General features: G+C 49.2%; 1 protein-coding gene and 1 long non-coding RNA gene across 2 annotated transcripts; one reads left to right on the plus strand and one right to left on the minus strand.

Moving 5' to 3' along the window:
- Positions 1-5,246: 5,246 nt before the first annotated feature.
- TYSND1 (trypsin like peroxisomal matrix peptidase 1) lies at positions 5,247-15,465 on the minus strand. The gene is made up of 4 exons (XM_061161709.1): positions 14,163-15,465; positions 12,153-12,283; positions 10,962-11,147; positions 5,247-8,489 (listed from the first exon to the last, which is right to left on the minus strand). The coding sequence occupies exons 1-4, from the start codon at positions 15,332-15,334 to the stop codon at positions 8,272-8,274; spliced, it is 1,707 nt and encodes a 568-aa protein (XP_061017692.1). The 5' UTR covers positions 15,335-15,465; the 3' UTR covers positions 5,247-8,271.
- Positions 15,466-15,566: 101 nt separating this feature from the next.
- On the plus strand, positions 15,567-17,201 carry LOC133070066 (uncharacterized). The gene is made up of 2 exons (XR_009696067.1): positions 15,567-15,864; positions 16,534-17,201. It is a non-coding gene; the product is annotated as an uncharacterized LOC133070066 (long non-coding RNA).
- The last annotated feature ends 1,542 nt before the right edge of the window (positions 17,202-18,743 follow it).

Genomic DNA, 18,743 nt, shown 5'->3' on the forward strand with positions numbered 1-18,743 from the left:
AAAGATTCAGTGAGATCATTTGTGTGAAGCGTGTTCGTATGTTGCCTGGCACGCAGCAGCAGTGAGTACAGAGCAGCCATTTATTACAGCTTTTTGATATAAGGAAATGAGGTTGCCCAAGGCTATGACACAAAACATTGGCAGCTTCCTCTCTCCCAGCCAGGTGCTCTTTTGAATAGTGCCCTTTATTGCCTTGGTTTTCATGACTGTTTATGCTAGAAGTAAGCATTTCTGTACCTTTTCCAAAAGCTGTGGTCAGAGGTCTTGTTTTCAATATTCCTGGAATAGGGAGTGTTGTGAGCAATTCCATCTAGAAGATGCTGATACCCAGAACCATCTCAAGCTGGAGAAGGAGCTGGCATCCTCCTATGAGCATCCCATGCTCATTATTAGCCCACACACCTCAGGCTGCATCTGCTGGTCCTTTGGAATCCTCACATCTCTTCCCATACAGCTGGCACCCTGCCCAGTGAGAACATGGGCTGAAGAAAAGAATACAGGCAGAGGCATGGGAGTCTGTGTCTTCTTCTCTCAGGCCTTAAGGTCACAGAAGAGCAACTGTGCCAGAGTGTGGGGTGCAGAGAACCCATAAGCCCTGCCTATCCCACCCCTGCCTCTTAGGGATGCATCAGAGAGCCCTGAGTTGGCTTTGATGTTCTGGGCTCAGTGAGCCTTCGTTTGTCCTGGGCTTTGCAAACTTCCAAAAAGCTTGTATCTCCTCGTAGTCCTCCTGAAATCCCTAAAGTGGTGCGTGTGTATGTGTGTGTGCACACATGTGTGCATGCACAGTCATGCCCAACTCTTTTCGACCCAATGGACTATGGCCCGCCAGGCTCCTCTGTCCATGGGGATTCTCCAGGCAAGAATACTGGAGTGGATTGTCATTTCCTACTCCAGGGGATCTTCCTGACCCAGGGATCAAACCCATGTCTCTTGTGTCTCCTACACTGGTGGGCAGATTCTTTACCACTAGCACCACCTAGGAAGACCTAGAGGAAAGTGGGGTCGGGGGGTGGTTAAACTCTGACACTGAGGATAACAACCACCATTGACTAGCTCTTTGGGGCAGAAACCTGGCTTTGCTGGACTTTGAGTCCCCAGCGTCTGGCACTGACCCCAGCACTTGGTTCCCTCAGAGTTCACTAATGTTTGCTTAAATGATTTAAAAACAAGTTTACTTATTTGGCTGCACTGGGGCTCAGTTGTGGTATGCGGAACATGGTGCACACACTCTCTGGCCATGGAACTCCTGCTCAGTAGTTGTGGTGCACAGGCTTAGTTACTCTGAGGTATGTGGGATCTTAGTTCCCCAACCAGGAATCGAACCCAAGTCCCCCACATTGCAAGGCAAATTCTTAACCTCTAGACTACCAGGGAAGTCCCTGCTTAAATGATTCTTTTTAATTAAGATATAATTCACATACCATAAAATTCACTTTTAAAATGTAAAACAATGGGGTGAAGGCTATGCAAACCTCACCATTATCTAACTCCAGGATATTCCATTGTTTAGTTGCTAAGTCGTGTCTGACTCTTGGCGACCCCATGGACTGTGGCCTGCCAGGTTCCTCTGTCCATGGAATTCTCCAGGCAGGAATACTGGAGTGGGTTGCCATTTCCTTCTCCAGGGGATTTCCAAACCCAGGAATCAAACCTGGGTCTCCTGCATTGCAGGCAGATTCTTTACCTACTAAGCTATGAGGGAAGCCCAAAATGTTAGTTGCTCACTCATGTCTGACTCTTTGTGACCCCAAGGACCCATAGCTGTCCATGGGATTCTCCAGGCAAGAACACTGGAGTGTCATTGTCATCCCCTTCTCCAGGGGATATTCCTGACCCAGGGATCAAACCCGCATCTCCTGCACTGCAGGTGGATTCTATACTGCCTGAGCCACCAGGGAAGCCCAGGATATTTGCATCACTCCAAAAAGAAACCCCATACTCAACGAGCAGTCCCTCTCTACCCCTGCCTCCATCCGGCCCCTGACAACCAGAATGATTCATATCTGATGAAACAACCCTACCAGTACTCCTAGAAACATAGTAACTAATATTTGTTGAATACAAACTAAGTGCTTTGGATAGCTTCTCAAATTTACAAGTGGGTCCTCCAAGGTAAGTCTTATTCATCTCCACTTCACAGATGAGGAAACTGAAACTCAAGCTAATAAATCAGCAAAATCACACAGTTAGTAAAGGAGAGGAGCTGGGTCTTAGACCCTAAAATCAGGGTATTATCCCTAAGGGAGCCAGAGGTCACTGAGCAGGCATAGGAGAGACTCAATGGTGAGTCACACAGGCATCAGAAATTCACTGGGCACATGCCCCGGCACTGTGGGAAAGAGAGAGGTGAAGAAAACCACCACAGCCTGCCCAGGGCAGGGACACAGCCCTGGGGCTTGGGAAGGTCAAGGAGAGTTTTGTGGAAGGACTGGACCGAAAAGGGTGAAGTGAATTCCAATTGGCAGGGTACAAGGAAAGGACTTATTAAATTTGCAGCACAAACCTGAAGCTGGGAGGGAGGAGAGAGAGGCATGCAGTGGCCCATGCTGGGTTTGGGGCGTGGCTTGCAGAGCTGGTATGGCCCATCTCCGAGGACCTGACCCACACCAGGAAAACTAGGGAAAGTGTCATTGTCATTCAACACCTTCTTGGCAACCAGGGAACACCTTGATTCAAGAGAGGGGAGGGGGTCCCACTGGAACCCTCTTGTCCCCACATCACTCCTCTCTTCCCACTCAACGGTGTACATATCTTTGGTGCTGAAAATCAAGGCTCCTTGCCTAACAAGGGACTTTTGTCTTTAAATTTCCAGGTGCCGGAGGGACCAGGGAGATACAATTCAGATGACCTAACGTTGGTAGTTCGATGGAACCTTAATGATTAATAGGGGGACTTCCCTGGCAGCCCAGTGATTAAGAATATGAGCTCCCAATGCCAGGGACACGGGTTCAATCCCTGATCAGGGAACTGAGATCCCACATGTTTCATAGCACTGCCAAAATAATTAGAAAAAAATGAAAGATGGGAACCTTGAATTAAAAAAAAAAAAAAAGAATTAGTAGGAGCATCAGGCAGGTTGTCTAATATCCCAGAACCTAAGAGGAGGACGCACTGCTGGCTCTCAGCAAGGCCTGAAGGCATACATTCCCTGACAGCACCAGGTGTCTCTACTGCTGACTCCCAGGGCTGGGAGGAGCGCCATGGTACTGGGAACAACTCAAGGGCCCAGAGAAACAGAAGCAGTATTCCCACTTGAGGAAGGGACAACTCTTAACTTTATCTGAAGAGCCTGGTTAGTTTTAGTGAAATTCACAGCCCTCAAACAACGGGGGGAGTCCCCCAGTTTCTTCTCTCCCTCGAAATGTGGTTTGGCAGAGTGCTCACAGCTAGGGGAAGGCTATATTCATGAAGCTAGGTTCTACCACTGTGACAAGCAGACCCCCCAGTCTAATGGCTCAAATACAACAGAAGTGCATTACTTGCCTGGGCTTCAGTACCAGGCCGGTGGACTGGTTAGTGAGGCTGCCCATTCCACACCATCATCCAGGGACCAGCTAAAGGGGCTGTCTTCACCAAGTGGCCGCCAAGGTGTCTTTTAAGGGGTGTCTCCATCCCAGCGGGTGGGGTAAGGGCACAGAAAAGGCCAGGCCTGGCAGCAGCGTCCCTCCCTTCTGTGCTTTGGAACTCATGGACACACCCGACTATGGGGATGGCCAGGAGACGCCGCCAGTGTATGGGCAGAAAGAAGAGAGGAAACAGATCCCGGTGTCTGCCCTGCTGGCCAAGTCTTAGCCTCTCTGGTTTACTTCCTGTGATTCTTCTTGTCCTTTCTCAGGCTCCTGCAGGTTCCTGCTCTTAATCACTGGTAGCCTCAGGCTCTTCACTGCACCTGCTCCCAGAGAAGTCCCAGATGAGAAAACGATGGGCTCAAGCAGATATTTGCTCTCTTGGACATTTATTGAGGAAATCTGATGATGGGGCATGTGACAAGGAAATCTAGAGGTAAAAGGTCATGGAGAGAAGGGCGATAAAGACCAAATTGTACTAACACGGGAGGAGAGACTCAGTGCCCAGAAGGCCAGAAGAGAGGAAACAGAGCAGAGAGGGATGCTGAGTCATCACTCATACCGAGTGGGCCCTAGAGCTTCCCCAGGTCAAGCAGCTTTCCAGCACCTGTGCCGGAGCGTCTAACACTAAACTGACTTGTATTTCGGTAATATGAGTGAGTCTTTGTTCCTAAAGCAGCACTAAAACAAGATGCAGCTTGGCAGGGCCAGCCAGCTCTCCACAAAGGTTGTTCTCCCCTTCTGTGGCACAGGGGGCCTGCCGAGGAGCATCTGCCAGCCAGGGACTATAGTGCCCATCTCCCCCACACCACTTTGCTGCTGGCTGGGGCCAGATTCTCATGGAAGGAATGTGAGCAGGAGTGATTATAATGTCACTTCTGGGCTGAAGCAGTTAAGAAGCGAGGGTGACTTTCTTCCCTTTTTACTAATGAAGTAAAAAAATCACGAGGCAGGCTTGTGCAAAGCAGTAATGGTGGCCTGTTTAAGAGCAGCATCAGAGCAGAGTGGCAGGGACAGCCTGATGGGGTCAGAGGACTGGCTACATGCAGGGGGTGGAACAAACAAGTCAATATATTGAGGATAACGGAGCTGTGTTTCTCACTGAAAGGAGGGAGGTACCAATATGAAAAGGGGACAGCTAGAATGAACCTTGTGGTATTGAGCTTGTCGTTTCAAACTGCAACTGTCGGTGTTAACTCATGGCTTACAATGTATAGAGACAGAAATAAATACAGATGTAAGTTCTGTCTACTGAGAGGGCCTGGGAGCAGCAATACCTGAGGGAGAAGCACACTTAGTACCTAGATATTTGTTTCTAAATACCATTCTCTAACTTGAAAAAGGACCTGAGAGAAGTGACTGATTCCAGGGAAAGTACAAGGTGAGTCTAGAACATTATGCTTTGAAGGAAGTTCTCAAAAAATGATGGAAAGGGGACTTCCTTGGTGGTCCACTGGTTAAGACTTCTTGCTCCCACTGCAGGAGGCCGAGGATTAATCCCTGGTCAGGGAACTAGATCCCACATGCCACAACTAAGTGTTCATATGCCACAAGTAAGACCTGGCACAGCCAACTAAATTAATTTAAAAAAAAAAATGATGAGGAGAGGCCAAAAGAACACAGAAGTTAGTTTGAGGGAGTTCCCACCAGCCAATAGGGACAATTTGAGCATCAAAATAATGACAATAATAGATTATAATCCACTGATTAAAATACAAATCCATGATTCTACAAAAACGTAGTTAAACAGAGAGAAGGGAAAGCTTTTACTTCAATAGAATGCCAACGAATAAATGTAGGAGGAAAAATGAAAACAAAAGATTACCATTTGGTAAACATTAAAGTTATTTAGTCAAGGGACATCAGGAGGTGATAAGCATAGTAGATGAAACTGGGTGAGGAACAATATTTTTACATAGTCTTCAAATATTCCCACGCAAATATCTACTAATTACAAAGGAAAAAGAAAATGTATAGTGGAGAAACCTAGCAGGCATCATCTTAGTCAAAGGATCGATATTATCATCTGTAATTTGACAAATAAAGATCATGTGACACCCAGTAGGAGACAATGACAAGACATCACTAATGTGATATCCCAAAGATGTACATCCTGAATTTAACCATGTGGAAGTAAGGACAAACCCACACTAAGACACGTTCTACAAAATAACTTCAGGAAGGTCAAGGGCATCAAACTCAAGGAAAGACTTGGGAGCTGCTCCACGTCAGGGTAGGGAGAGAGCCATGGCAAGTGAGTACAATTCATGATCCCAGATGAAGTCTTTTTGTCACAGAGATCACTGGGGCATTTGGCACAGGTGGTAAGGGGTATCTGGGGGAAGGGTGTGTCGGGAATCTTGCTACTCTTCTGTAAGTCTGAAACTGTTTCAAAAGAAAAAAAAAATTTTTTTTAAAGAAGCCGGAATATCTTCTCCACTCTCTCTTGCCCCATCCACTAGCAGAATACAGACGACCTGCTAGAGTCTGAGGTCCAAGGCCCAGTGATAGAGCTGTAGGAGGGAAGGAGTTTGGGTCCCTTAACCCCAAATGCATGACAGCTACCCATCCCCAACCTTCCTGGTCAGGTGCATGACTTTGGACTTTCTATGAGCAATAAACAAACTTCTATTGCCTTTAGCCACTGAGCTGGGGGAAAGGGGACCTTTTCCTGCATTATCCTAACTCATAGGACTTACTCAACAGCCTGCTCTGCTCTCCACTTGAGGTCCCACAGACACCCCAGGGAAACATCTTGTCCCTAAACTTGCCAGCCGCTCATCACTTTCCTGGCCGGAGACCCAGCACTGCTTGACCCTTCTCGTTCTCTGCATCGCCCCACCTCGTTCTCTGTATCGCCCCACATCCAGTCAAGCCCACTTCCTGTGTCACGCGGGAGTTTCTCCACGCCCACCAGGCCTGCCTCAGCCATCTTCCCCTCACCAGGGCCAGTCACTGGTTCCCTAGCCTCCATTCCAATCTTTTCTGCATTAAGCATGGCAAGACATATGTGTGGTTCCACAATTCCTTGTCCCAGCCCCTGCTGCCCTCAGCCTGGACACCCTCCCTGTTTGCAGCCCGTCTGGTAAACACCTAGTCTCCCCTCAGGGTTCAACTCGTGAGTCACCTGGATGAACCCTTGCTCGATCCTCCATCCTTGGGGCCCCTGGACAGTCTTCCATCTGAACAGGGCAGACAGGCCCTGCTTGCTCCACTAATTGGGGTGGTGGTTGGGGGGGCACACACTGTCTCCCCAGCATAGCCTGAGCTCCTTGGCACCCACACATGCTGGAATAAATCCTCTCCCCTCCCACTCGCAGCCAAGTCAGACCCCAGCCCTCCCTTGCCACCCTGTTAATTCACTACAGGCTTTCATTCAAGCTATTAAAACATTTGCCCTCTGGCCCCATTCCTAATCCACACAGAGAATGACTGTCTCCGGAGTGTTCTGTGGTTGCCCAGAGCTGGCATTCAACAGATATTGAAACAAAGTACTCAGAGCAATTCTCTCCGCTTAGATTAGAGCCCCACCCCATTTCACTCCTGCCCCATTTGTTCCCAAATCGCATTCAACCTGTCAATGATTTAACAATTATTTCTTGATGGCTGGCACACACAAGACCCAGGGCACGCAGTACATGTTCCTGACCCCAGGGGTTGGTCTTAGCTCCTAGGGGCCACCGTGGCCTTGTTCAGTTTTGAACTCCCCAACTCCTGCCCGTCCCTGGGCCTGGCACAGCTAGGCACCCTGTAAACATCTGCTACCAGGCCAAGACCACTACTAACCCAGGTCTGCAAGCCCATCCAGGGTTGACTGGCACTACAACCAGCTACAGGACTAGTCTGACAAAAGATTGTCCTGTGAGATCAAACCCCACTGAGACAGCAAGACAGAAAGTGTGTACTTTTGTGCCTGGAGCTTTCCTATTCCCCATTCAACTCTTGAAACAAAGAAAGAAAAAAGAATCTGACATATAAGGACCCACCCCTTGGGGGTCCTGTTTATTCCTGAACCCCAACCAGACAGCCCAGCAAGACACATTCCACCCCTCCACCCCACCCCAGATCCCTGAGGCCCATTTCACGGGCTGGAAAACTAAGGCACTGTGTCTGAGTGCCCCAGAGGTCAGGGCACCTGACATACGAAAAGCTGGGAGTCCTGGCTTTCAGGGATGCCACCGCAGGTCCACGAAACAGGACGATGCTCTTTTTCTTGCACCTCTGGTCTTTGGAGCAGAGCCCCTCTGCTGAGGTTTTCCGAGGAAGCCCCAGCACTCTATCAGCCCCATTCTGACCGAGGGCAGAGAGGAGCCAAGGCCCCAGGGAAGACGCTGCTCCAGGTGGCCAGCGATCATCAGGTAACAGGGGACAGACTCGAAACCAGGACTGGGCCTGTCTTCCAGCCAGCATCTGTCTGTCAGGATCAGGGCTGTTGTACGGCTGTCCTGGGCTCCCCTGAAGGGAAGGAACAGAAGTGAGTCTACTGTCAGGGGCAGAGAGAGAAAGCACCCCCAAACGGGCTGCCCGGTAAGAAATCCCTGGAGGCTAAAGAGAAGTGTGGTCCAGACTCCAGAGCTGAGCAAGGCGGGTAGTGAAGGGGAGGCAACTGGGCTCTGGGGGGTCCCGTCGGGATCCCGAGGCCGCCAGCATCAGCACCCCCCACGGCATCAGAGGGCTGCTCTCCCCGCGAGGGGACGCAGCTTCAGAGCTTGCTCCGCGGGGCCTCCGCTGGGGGCCGCTGCAGCCTCCACACCACCCCCACTGGCGCGGAGGCGCGGTCCAGCTGGCGGAAGCCGCCCAGGCCGCCTGTCCGGCTGTACTGCCGCAGGGCCGGCTGCAGCACCGTGATGGGGACGCTGAAGTTCAGGTGGGGGTATGTGGCCCCCGTGTTATTGTCCCGGGTGTTGCTGGCGACGATGCCTGTTCAGGAGACAGAGAGGAAAAGAAGGTATGAGCGAAGGCGCAGGGAAGCGGGGGAGACCCACCTCTATCCTGGAGGCCCTAGGCCTGTGGGGGCGGGGTGGGGGCGGGGGGGGGGCGGTGCTGAATGCCCCTCATAGTAACAGACACCAGGCTTTGACATAGGCCCCTCACGCCCCAGTCCTCCTTCCTGGCTTTACTTTCTCCCTAACACTATCAGTATCTGACACACTATGTCTCACTTATTTTGTTATTTTTCTCTCCAACTTCTGTTATCTTTCAGCTCCATGAGGGCCAGGCTGCTGTGTTTTGTTCATAACCTCCCCAGGACCTGGAAGAGTGCCTGGCAGAGTGGGACCTCAACACATACTTGTTGAGTGAATGAATAAATGAATCAGACTCACACATAAGACTTGGGGGGCCGGCTCAGTGCATGTGTATGAATTTTTTGAAGACAATTTTAGGCTTACAGAAGTCTTGCCCAAATAGTGCAGAGTTCCTGCACATCTTGCACCCAGCTTTTCCTTATGTCACCACACCACATTGATCAAAGTCAAGAAATCAAGCTTCGTGAAATGCTATTAACTGAAGTACAGAACTCACTTGGATGGACCAGGGTTTGCACTAATGCTGTTTTTCTGATCCAGGATCTCACATGGCATTTAGTCATCATGTCTCCTAGGTCTCCTCCTATCTGAGTCACTTCCAGTCTCTCTTTATCTTTCACAGCCTTGACACTTTGAAGAGTACAGGTCAGTTATTCTGTAGAATGTCCCTCAATTTGGGTTGACCTGATGTTTTCTCACAATTAAGACTGAGGTGATAGGGCGTGTCCGGTAGTCCAGTGGTTAAAAATCTGGCTTACAAAACAAGGGACACCAGTTTGATCCCTGGTCTGGGAAGATCCCCTATGCTATGGGGTACCTAGGCCCATGTGCTACAACTACTGAGCCTCATTTCTCCTACACTTATTAATAGAAATTCTTCCATAAGGGAAAGCTATACTTTGTCTCCTTTTTTAAATTCATTCAACATTAACTTATATTAGTATAGACTCACAAGTATGCATTCTTTTCTTGGGTTACAATTCAATACTACTGCTATTTGTTTTGTTGCTCAAATTGTTCCAACAGGAGCTCCTTCACATCAGCTCTTGGGTTTTTCAACATTTGACATGCTCATCATTTTGTTTTTCTTAGTTTCCTTCCTTTCCAGCACCACAAAGCAGCCCTGGAATCAGTCAGTTCCTGGTGCTTTTTATTAGAGAATGACTCTTAGAAACCAAGATCTGGACTCTCAGCATGCTCATTGCAACTGGAGTGTCACCGGCATCTAGCCCCTCTCAGCAGACCGAGAGAAGAGACCTATGTACATACACACACACACAAACTCATGCATACACACATGTATATTTATCTCTGTATCCACTTATCTGTATACATCTTTTAGAAGGTCAACCAGTATATGGGAGAAAGATGGAAAGCAGACTAGGATGAATGTACCTAACTGTATTTCAAATGAATCACATAACCATTCTGAAGGGGAAGGAGCTAATCTAAGAAACTTTGGCAAACAGCCTTTTGACTGGACACTTTAAGGCTAAAGAATGGTACTCGCTCAAATATTGTCTTCTAGTTGGTAAATCTGTTTCTCACAGGGATGCGGTGAGGAATTCTGAAAGTACTTTTTTTGTACACTACAGTTGAAGAAATAAGTAAATCCACTGCAGCTAGCAGCAGAAAGGCAACGTTTCTCACTGTGGGAGAAAGCAGTCAGAAACAAGGGAAGGGGAAGGCTTGCATGGACCCTGTGTGCTGGACTGTGGGTGGAGGTATCCATATAGACTCATGGTTGGCTTTTTTCTAAACAGATAAACAGATTAAAAAAAAAAAAAAACTTGAGTTAACAAAATTTTTAAATTGAAAGATTTAACAAACACATTTATTAAAAAAAAAAAAAGAGTTCATACTTCCTTGTGAAAAACTGTAAAGTCAGCCAGTGTTAGGCCCACATATCTTTGTAATGAGGCAAGAATGTGCTAGAGTTGAGTGGTATTCACCCCGTTTCTCCTTTGCCCTCCACTCACTGAAGATATTCACTCACTCACTCATTCATTCACTCTTTCACTTTACCTGCCCAACCTCTGTAGGTTTTTCAGTTTGTGACCCTTGGACTCATCCAACTACTGAGTTTCACAGATCAAATGATATTAAGTGACTTACCTAAGGTCGTGGAGTGCCTTAGTGGCAGAGAAAGGACCAGAACTCAGATCTCTTCCCTCCAAGCCCATCATCCATCCTTTCCAACCTCAGAAGCATAACAGTCTGAAAACCTTGGCTAATTACCCCTGGGCATAAGGCCCATCATCTTTCCAGACAGTGGGTGGCTCCCAGGGCTGGCCAATGAGCACTCGTGGGTGGGACTGAGGCTCTGGCCAGGGGAAGGCTGGGAGAGAGGCAAGGAGCTGGTTACCCAGGAGGTCCCCGGAGCAGGCAGAGAAGAGAGGTCCCCCGCTGGAGCCACCATGCACGGCACACGTGGTCTGCAGCATCACCGGTGTGTCATCCACCTGCACCACAGCCGACAGGATGCCCGAGGTCACCGAGGGCCCGCAAGCCTGGCCGAAGACACCGAAGCCCACTACACTGACCGCCTCACCTGCCAGGGAAGGAAGGAGGGTTAAGCTGGGGAGCCTCCTCCGTCCGGCAGGACTCACACACTCACCAAGCACCCCCGCTGGTCCTCTCCAAATTTCCAAACCCTGTCTGCCTTTCTAGTTTCTGCTCAGATGCCTGTTGCCTCCATGAGAAGTTTCCCCAGGCCCCTACAGAAAGAGGTCAGGACCTCCACTGAGCTCCCAGCCCTGTATCTGCTCCATCGTTTCTCTTCAGCCCTCATTCCCCTTCTGGACTGGGTAGTCACTTTTTAAGATTCCTAGCATCTAGCCAGGGGCTCAACACATGTTTGTGGAATTAACACCCAACTCCTGGGACTACAAAGTCTATTGGTGAAAATAAAATGCTGACAATGACCACAAAATGGGCACCACCGTCCTTCACCAAGTGCTTTACAGGCAATATCTCAGCCAGTCCTCACAAGACCTAGGAGTAAGTAGCATTATCCCCGTTTTACAAATGTGGAAACCAAGACAAAGAATGTTAAGTTGCCTGTCCAAGGACACAGGGCTAGTAAGCGGCAGAAGAGATGCCAATGCAGTGAGCTAATAATCCTTGTTACGTTCTAACAAATCACATCCACAAACCAAAACATCTGGCACTTCTGTGGCAGCATCACAAGGCCTTTTACTCAGATCACGCCACTGGAGCCTCACAGACCAGCCTGCAGTGTTATGAGGAGTCCTCAAGGTTCAGCACCTCCACACCACACTGCTGCAGGGCCTCAGGAAAAAGACATGCTTTACCTTTCACTGGGAATTCCACCTCCCCCCCCAGCACCACGGGCATGCTGAGCACAGCAGGGAGGCCTCTAAGAGCAACTCCAGCCAAAGCACTGTGACCAGGATGCAACAAGGTGCCAACTTGACTCGTTACTCCAGCAGGGGTGGGCAAGGAAGCTGACCTGGGGGGCTGGCCCCTGATCTGTAGGTGCCCAACACCGATTTTCCAAGGTCCTTTCCAGACCAAAGGGACACTTTCTTCATACCTTCATGGAAATGCTCAGCAGGCACAGGTATAGGGACACCATCTAGGTCCTCCTCCAGGCTCACAACTGCTATGTCATAGGGAGACGTCTCCTGGGTGGCAAACACCACATGTCCCCAGATTACGGCACTCCTGGATACAAGAGAAACAAAATGACAGGTTAGTTCTCCCAACCTTTAGCACTGAGTGGAAGCAAAATAATGAGTAACAGTAAAAATCATGAACTTGGGACTCAAAAGATTTGGGGTCAGCCCTGGAACATACCCGCAAGCAACCCTGGGCACATCTCTTAGCTGTGTTGTGGAATTTCCAAACACGCTTTACCAAGTGCAGAGTACCTCTACATACAGATTCCTGCACGTTATCATGATCACAGACACCCAGCACCCAGGGAGCACTGCGGGCCAGGCCTGGTGTTAATGTTCTATGGACATCATTTCATTTAGTCCTCAGAGCAGTCCCATGAACTAGGCACTGGTATTATCTCCATTTCAGATGGTGCTTTTGAGGCCCAGAGAGGTTGAGTAAATAAATATATCTCACAGTCACACAGTTAGTGGGAGGAGCCAGGGCTGATTTTCCCAGGGTCTTCCTTTTCTGCCTCATTTGATACCAACAATCCTGTCATTTAGTGGGACAGACATGATACAATTTCATCCTCTGGGTCCGTGTTTATACAGATGCTAGCACTTCTACAGCTCTTACTATGTGGCAGTAAGAAGACTTTATATGTCAATTCCTGGGAAAGCAGCTTAGACAGATTAAGCACATTGCCCAAGATTATGCATGGCTGCCTGATACACATGCTGCAGGAATAGCTTCCGGTAGACCTGGTGGGTTCCCTAGGACCAGAGTATGTTGGGGTGGGGGGTGGTGGGAGGGGGGAGGAATTGAGGACCACACACAGAGGAAAATTCTCAGCATCAGTCTTCCCTATACAGTCATGGCCATGCTGTTGATTGTCAGAGGGGATTCCTATGCAAAGCCAGGCTGGGTTAACCTTGGAAGTTCAGTAGAGGCATTTGGGAAGATCTGGGCTGAGAAGTTGGGTTGGACCCCATACAGGAGAACAACAAGCATTAACACCAAGGTGCTACAGTGCTTTGCTTTGGCCTAGCTAAAGCACCTGGAGTTACAGAAGAAACAGAAAGAACATGTATTAGAAAGTCAAGCCAAGAACCCGAGGCTGCCAACTCCACTGTCAAAGCAAGTGAAACTACATGACAGCAAGAGTGCTTTCCTTGCAGAGAGGGGACAAATGACTGTCTGAAGTCCTAAACTGGCAGCCAAGACCACCCCACAACTGTTCAAAATATACCTATTTGCCTGGGCCCCACTCGAACATTCTTTTTTTTTTTTTTCCCATTTATTTTTATTAGTTGGAGGCTAATTACTTTACAATATTGTAGTGATTTTTGCCATACATTGACATGAATCAGCCATGGATTTACATGTCGAACATTCCAATTAGGTGGAACCCCATATCTGTCATTCTGATCCAGAAGGGATGTTCTGGTTAAGATCTAAGAGATAAACCAAGTAAGAGTAACAGGCTCCTCTCCTACTCCAGGAGGATGGCACCCTGGGCGCCTGGCACTTCACTAGGCATTCAGGGGAAAGAGAACAGGGTTAGGAAGACTCCATTCAAGGGCCTCTGGTGTGTGGGTGCAAGGCTGAGACAGGGCAGTTGCCCAGAAGGAATTCAGACTGGGAGTGGGAGCTCAATGATGCTTAGCCAGGGATGCTGAACACCACCACAGACCTCCAGAGTTATTTGGCATCTTGCCCAAGTCACATTCACCCTCTGCCAGGAGGCACAAAACTCCCTACTCTGGGGTTCTGAGTAGCAAGGATGAGAGGAGGGTCCCAGGTCCCTACACATAGTGCACCACCAAGGCATAAGCCTGAGACCAGAAGGCCTCCGTAATCCTCAGGATTGTGACCTGAGGCCTGGGATCTAGACCTGACAGCTGGTGAGGGAGTGGCGTGCTGGCAACCTTGAGAGCCTTACTTGGGGGTGGTGGAGCGCACCAGGACCCTGGCCGTCTCCCGGGGGGCCACATGCCGGCAGGTTACCACGAGACCGGGTGCCACGACCACTCCGGAGCCCCAGACAGAACCACACTCCACCAGCACGGCCGCAGCTACCCAAGGGGGCCCGGGGTCTCGGTATCGGAGGGGCAGGCCCCACGGGGCGCCCATCTCAGGCGGTAGGAGGGTGGCCAGGGCGGCAGTGTCGGGGTGAAGGCCGCGGAGGGCGGCTCGGGCGACGTTGAGCAGTGGGGCGGCGGCGCAGAGCAGCGTGAGGCCCACCCACTCGCGGGCCTTCCAGCAGAGAGGTGCAGCCACCAGCGCCACCAACGCCGCCGAGGGCCGTGATGTGAACACGCCTCCGCCCTCCGTGCCTGGCAGGCAGCGGGCATCAGTGAGCAGCAGCGGGCCGGCCGAGTTGCTGAGCACGCCGCGGCTGAGCGTATTGAGAAAGATGTCCGGGCAGAAGGCCCCGAACGGGGAGCCGCAAGCCAGGAGCGGTGCGCCCTTTGGCACGTCCCCGAGAGGCGCCACGGCCAATACCGGCCCTCGCTCCTCCACCTCCTTCTCCGGCTCCGGCCGCACGCGAAGCAGCGCGAACCACCCCAGTGCTCTCAGCTGGCCCTCTTCCTCCTCCTCCGACACCTCGTCATCCGGTGCGGCGTTTGCGAAGCGCCACTGCTCGGCCTCCTCGCCGCCGAAGAGGTGCGAGAAGTGGCCCCGGAAGGCCGGGCAGCTCAACAGCAGCAGAAGCTCGGCGGGGCGCGGGGGTTGCAGTGGTCGCCCGTGGGGCCGGGCGGGCGGGCCGGGCTCCAGGCCGGCGCACTGGGGCGTGCACAACCCCGGGCGACCCCGCTCCGCGCGGCCTGCCGGACTTGCGGCGGTTGGACCCCACTGCACGTGCAGGCGCAGGTCGTCGCCGCAACTGTCGCCGGGCAGGAAGGAGGCGCTCGCCGCGGTCAGCGCCCCGCTGCCGGCCCGCAGGAAGGGGGTGAAGATGCCCCCATGGCACAGCACCAGGCCCGGGCGACGGTTCAGGATCACCCCGCTGCAGCTCCACGAGCCTGCCTCGGGCTGCCCTGCCCGGGAGGCGCTCACCACGCAGCCCGCCTGCTCAGCTGCCCTCATGGCGGGCCCCCACTGCCGCCCCATGGCCTCCGGGACGGCACACCGAAGGCTTCCCGGAGAGTTAGCGAGCGAGCGAGCAAGGACCACGACCGGAACCAGCTGACCCCACGTAAAGCTGGAAGCGAGAGGTGCAAGCACTGTCCCAGGGCTTCCTCGTCAGGCCGGATTGGCTAAACCCCATTGGCTGGGCAAGGGGCCGAGTCCTGATTGGCTGCTGAGATTGACCCCGCCTCTCCCCGCCCTAGACCGTTCAAGTCACCTGCGCAACGCAAGCGGAAGCTGTAGGACCGGAGGACAAGCCCCGGAGGACGAGCCCCGGGAGAGTGACTGGAATGTGGCTTTTACCGGGAGATAAGGGCGTGCTGGTCCCTCAGAGCCTAGTCTCGTCTCTGTTCGCTGAGCTGCAAGAAAGGGAATACAAATACGTGCTGCCGTGCGTAGACTTGCCCAGTCCCTAATAGGTCCTGTCAGTATCTGCCCAGGTGTAGGAGACATCTGACCTCTGATCCCTGGGATAAGACGGGCAAAGAAGCCGTTCAGTACTTTGAAATTTTGTAAGTAAATCGTACAGCAATCCACTAGGAGATAATAGAGCTCGTAAGATTACAACTCGGGTCTTTTGATGCCAAAGTCCACACTACCAATCTCATGGAAACTGGATTTGCTCAAAATAAAACTGGCCTTCAAAACTTTGATAAACAGTTGTTGTTTAGTTGCTAAGTAGTGACCGACTTTTTGTGAACCCATGGACTGTAGCCCGCCTGGCTCCTCTCTCCATGGGATTTCCCAGGCAAGAATACTGGAGTGAGTTGCCATTTCCTCCTCCAGGGGATCTTCCCCACCCAGGTCTCTTGCATCTCCTGCATTGGCAGGCAGATTCTTTACCATTGAGCCACCAGGGAAGCCCAGGATAAACAGTAGCTGAAGTCAAAGTTTTAAATTACACAACCCTGTAGTTGGCAGTATACACATTTCATATAAAGACATTTATATGGTTTATAGGATTTACCTAGGTTAGGGGTTCCTTTTTCTGTAAAGGGTCAGAGTGTAAATAGATCAGGGTTTGTGAGCCATATATGTGTCTCAAATACTACGCTCTGCTGCTGTAGCGTGCAAAAGCTAAAGGAGTGGGATGGCTGTGTTCCAATAAAATTTAATTCAAAGAGTTTGAATTATTTGTAACTGTAGCATGTCACAAAATTGCACCTGTTTTCCCCTCACAGGTCATACAACAGGCAGCACGCCAGATCAAGACCACAAGCCATCCCAATGAAGTCACCCTGAGGGCAGAGGAATATGAACAAGTGTGCTTTGGATATCCCTGAAGCAGACACCACAAGCTAGACATTTTGTGAAGGTCTGTTTATCACACTATCAACTAAAGTACACATTAATTTTAATGAATTATTTTAGTATATATTTATGCAGCATTAATGAAAAACATTCAACTACTACATTACATAACCTTTCTAATCAATTTTTTAGTAAATTAATGCTGCTTGGTTTTATCTGCAACACAATACAGGGTAATGTTCAGTATTTCCAGTCACACAAACCTGTTTGAAAATGGGAAATGATCCATTATAGTATGAGGCAGGACTGAAATCAGCAGTTTTCCCATAGCAGGTACTGTCTTCTTTTAGTTCTGTGACACAGAAGATGGCTTGATCACAGTGAAATCTGACTATCCAACTTCCCAGCAATTAAGAAAGTGTTTCTCTCTAAAGTCCAGTGATTCTCCCTTAATGACCCTCAAGCCTCCAGCATGAACTGTTTGTATCAGGTTTTTCCCTATTTACGACACATCACAGTCGAGTCCTGACCCCCCGACTGCTGGGTTCATTGACTCAGCCTTTAATTTTCATGCTCTGACTCAAGTAGCACAAATAAATTCATATATATGTAAAACCCATGCCATCATTTCACCGTATGTTTCAAGCTCAAGATGTCTCCAGTAATTTAATACTCAAAAACAACCTGCTGCATTTTGCTTCCCACTCTAATTTTATTCCAGTATTTAAATTTTAGAACCTTATTTGGGTTTTTTAAAAGCAAAGCTTCCTACAAGCCTAGTAAATGCTCAAGCATAGGTTTCATTACTTTTCCTATTTTGCAAAATGTAGCATTTAACTGAATCTCTCCAATTTTATATCAAATGATGAAACCAGCTAAACTGAACCCAGCCCCTACTAGCATGTTAATATATGAGATTTTGTACAAAAAGTCTGCCATGTCCATCCTGTTGCAGAAATAACCACCAATCCTGGGACCACCATTTATTGCAAGACTCTCAAACAGTACCTAATTTATTACTTGTAGTGGAATGTGTAAACTACCCTGGTCTTTCTACACACCCACACCCTGCATCCCCTCATAGCAAAATTTGTCTCTCTTATCTGTTGTATGTTCATACTCAGAACAAGCCAATGCCAAAAAGGAGCGAGATAGCAAACTTGTTTTAACTTTTTATTAAAACGCTTAAGATACAGATTGACTCTCTTGTAAATGACTGTTTTACTTTTCCTGAAATAGGACATATACGCACTCTGATAAAACAGAATGAAAAGTCTCAATTCACGGGAGTTCCTGTACAAAGCTCTGATCCTAACTGTTAGGAGACAAGCTCCTCACAGCAGCTTCTTTCCTCTATTTTATTATAGGAACTGTGTTTTCTGTGGGGGAAGAAACAGACAGGTGCCACTTGATTTTTCAATCCCAACTCTTTCTCCGGTGGCCAAAATAAACCACTTTCACAAAGAGCTGCCCTGTGTAGAATCCATAGTTTTCTAGCTTGCTAAAATTTGACTAGGGACAAAAAGAAAAAAAACAATAATAATAAGAAAACTAACACTGAAGCAATCACACCTCTCATATCTCTGGATAGAGAAGTATGGGTTACCTTTAGCCAAAGGAAATCAAAAGTATGCAATTTAACTACCTAGTTCATTCACCATTAGCTAGATTTGTTCACTTAAGGCTTTAACCCCTTTCCAAACCAGCCATGCTTGCTAATAAATGAAAGACTTGTTCTTCCCAGCTTTATGCTTCATTGAGCCTCTGCATTTGGTACCAAGCTGTGAAAAAGTATGCTTTCCCAACAGGTCAGTACTAAAGACTAACGATGCGACATCCAACTAAAGAAAAATATTCTCACCCCAGGAATGTGTTATCCACACTTTCCATGCTCTCACATTAAAAGCAAGAATCCACTGAATTTAGTTCAGTCCTCTGCAAATAAGCCTCAACATCACAATTTTCAGTTCTGAGAAAAATACCTCTAATTTTTCATTAAAGAAGATATATTTCCATATGAAGACCATCTCTTATCCCTTCGTCCTTTACTACAAGGGTAAAATATTGGTTAAGATCATGAAAATCCAATTTCACACGTGGCATTAGGAAAATGGAATGCCATAAAAATAACCCTCATCAC

The sequence above is a fragment of the Dama dama genome, chromosome 15 (assembly GCF_033118175.1).
Source record: "Dama dama isolate Ldn47 chromosome 15, ASM3311817v1, whole genome shotgun sequence".
Lineage (NCBI taxonomy): Eukaryota > Metazoa > Chordata > Mammalia > Artiodactyla > Cervidae > Dama > Dama dama.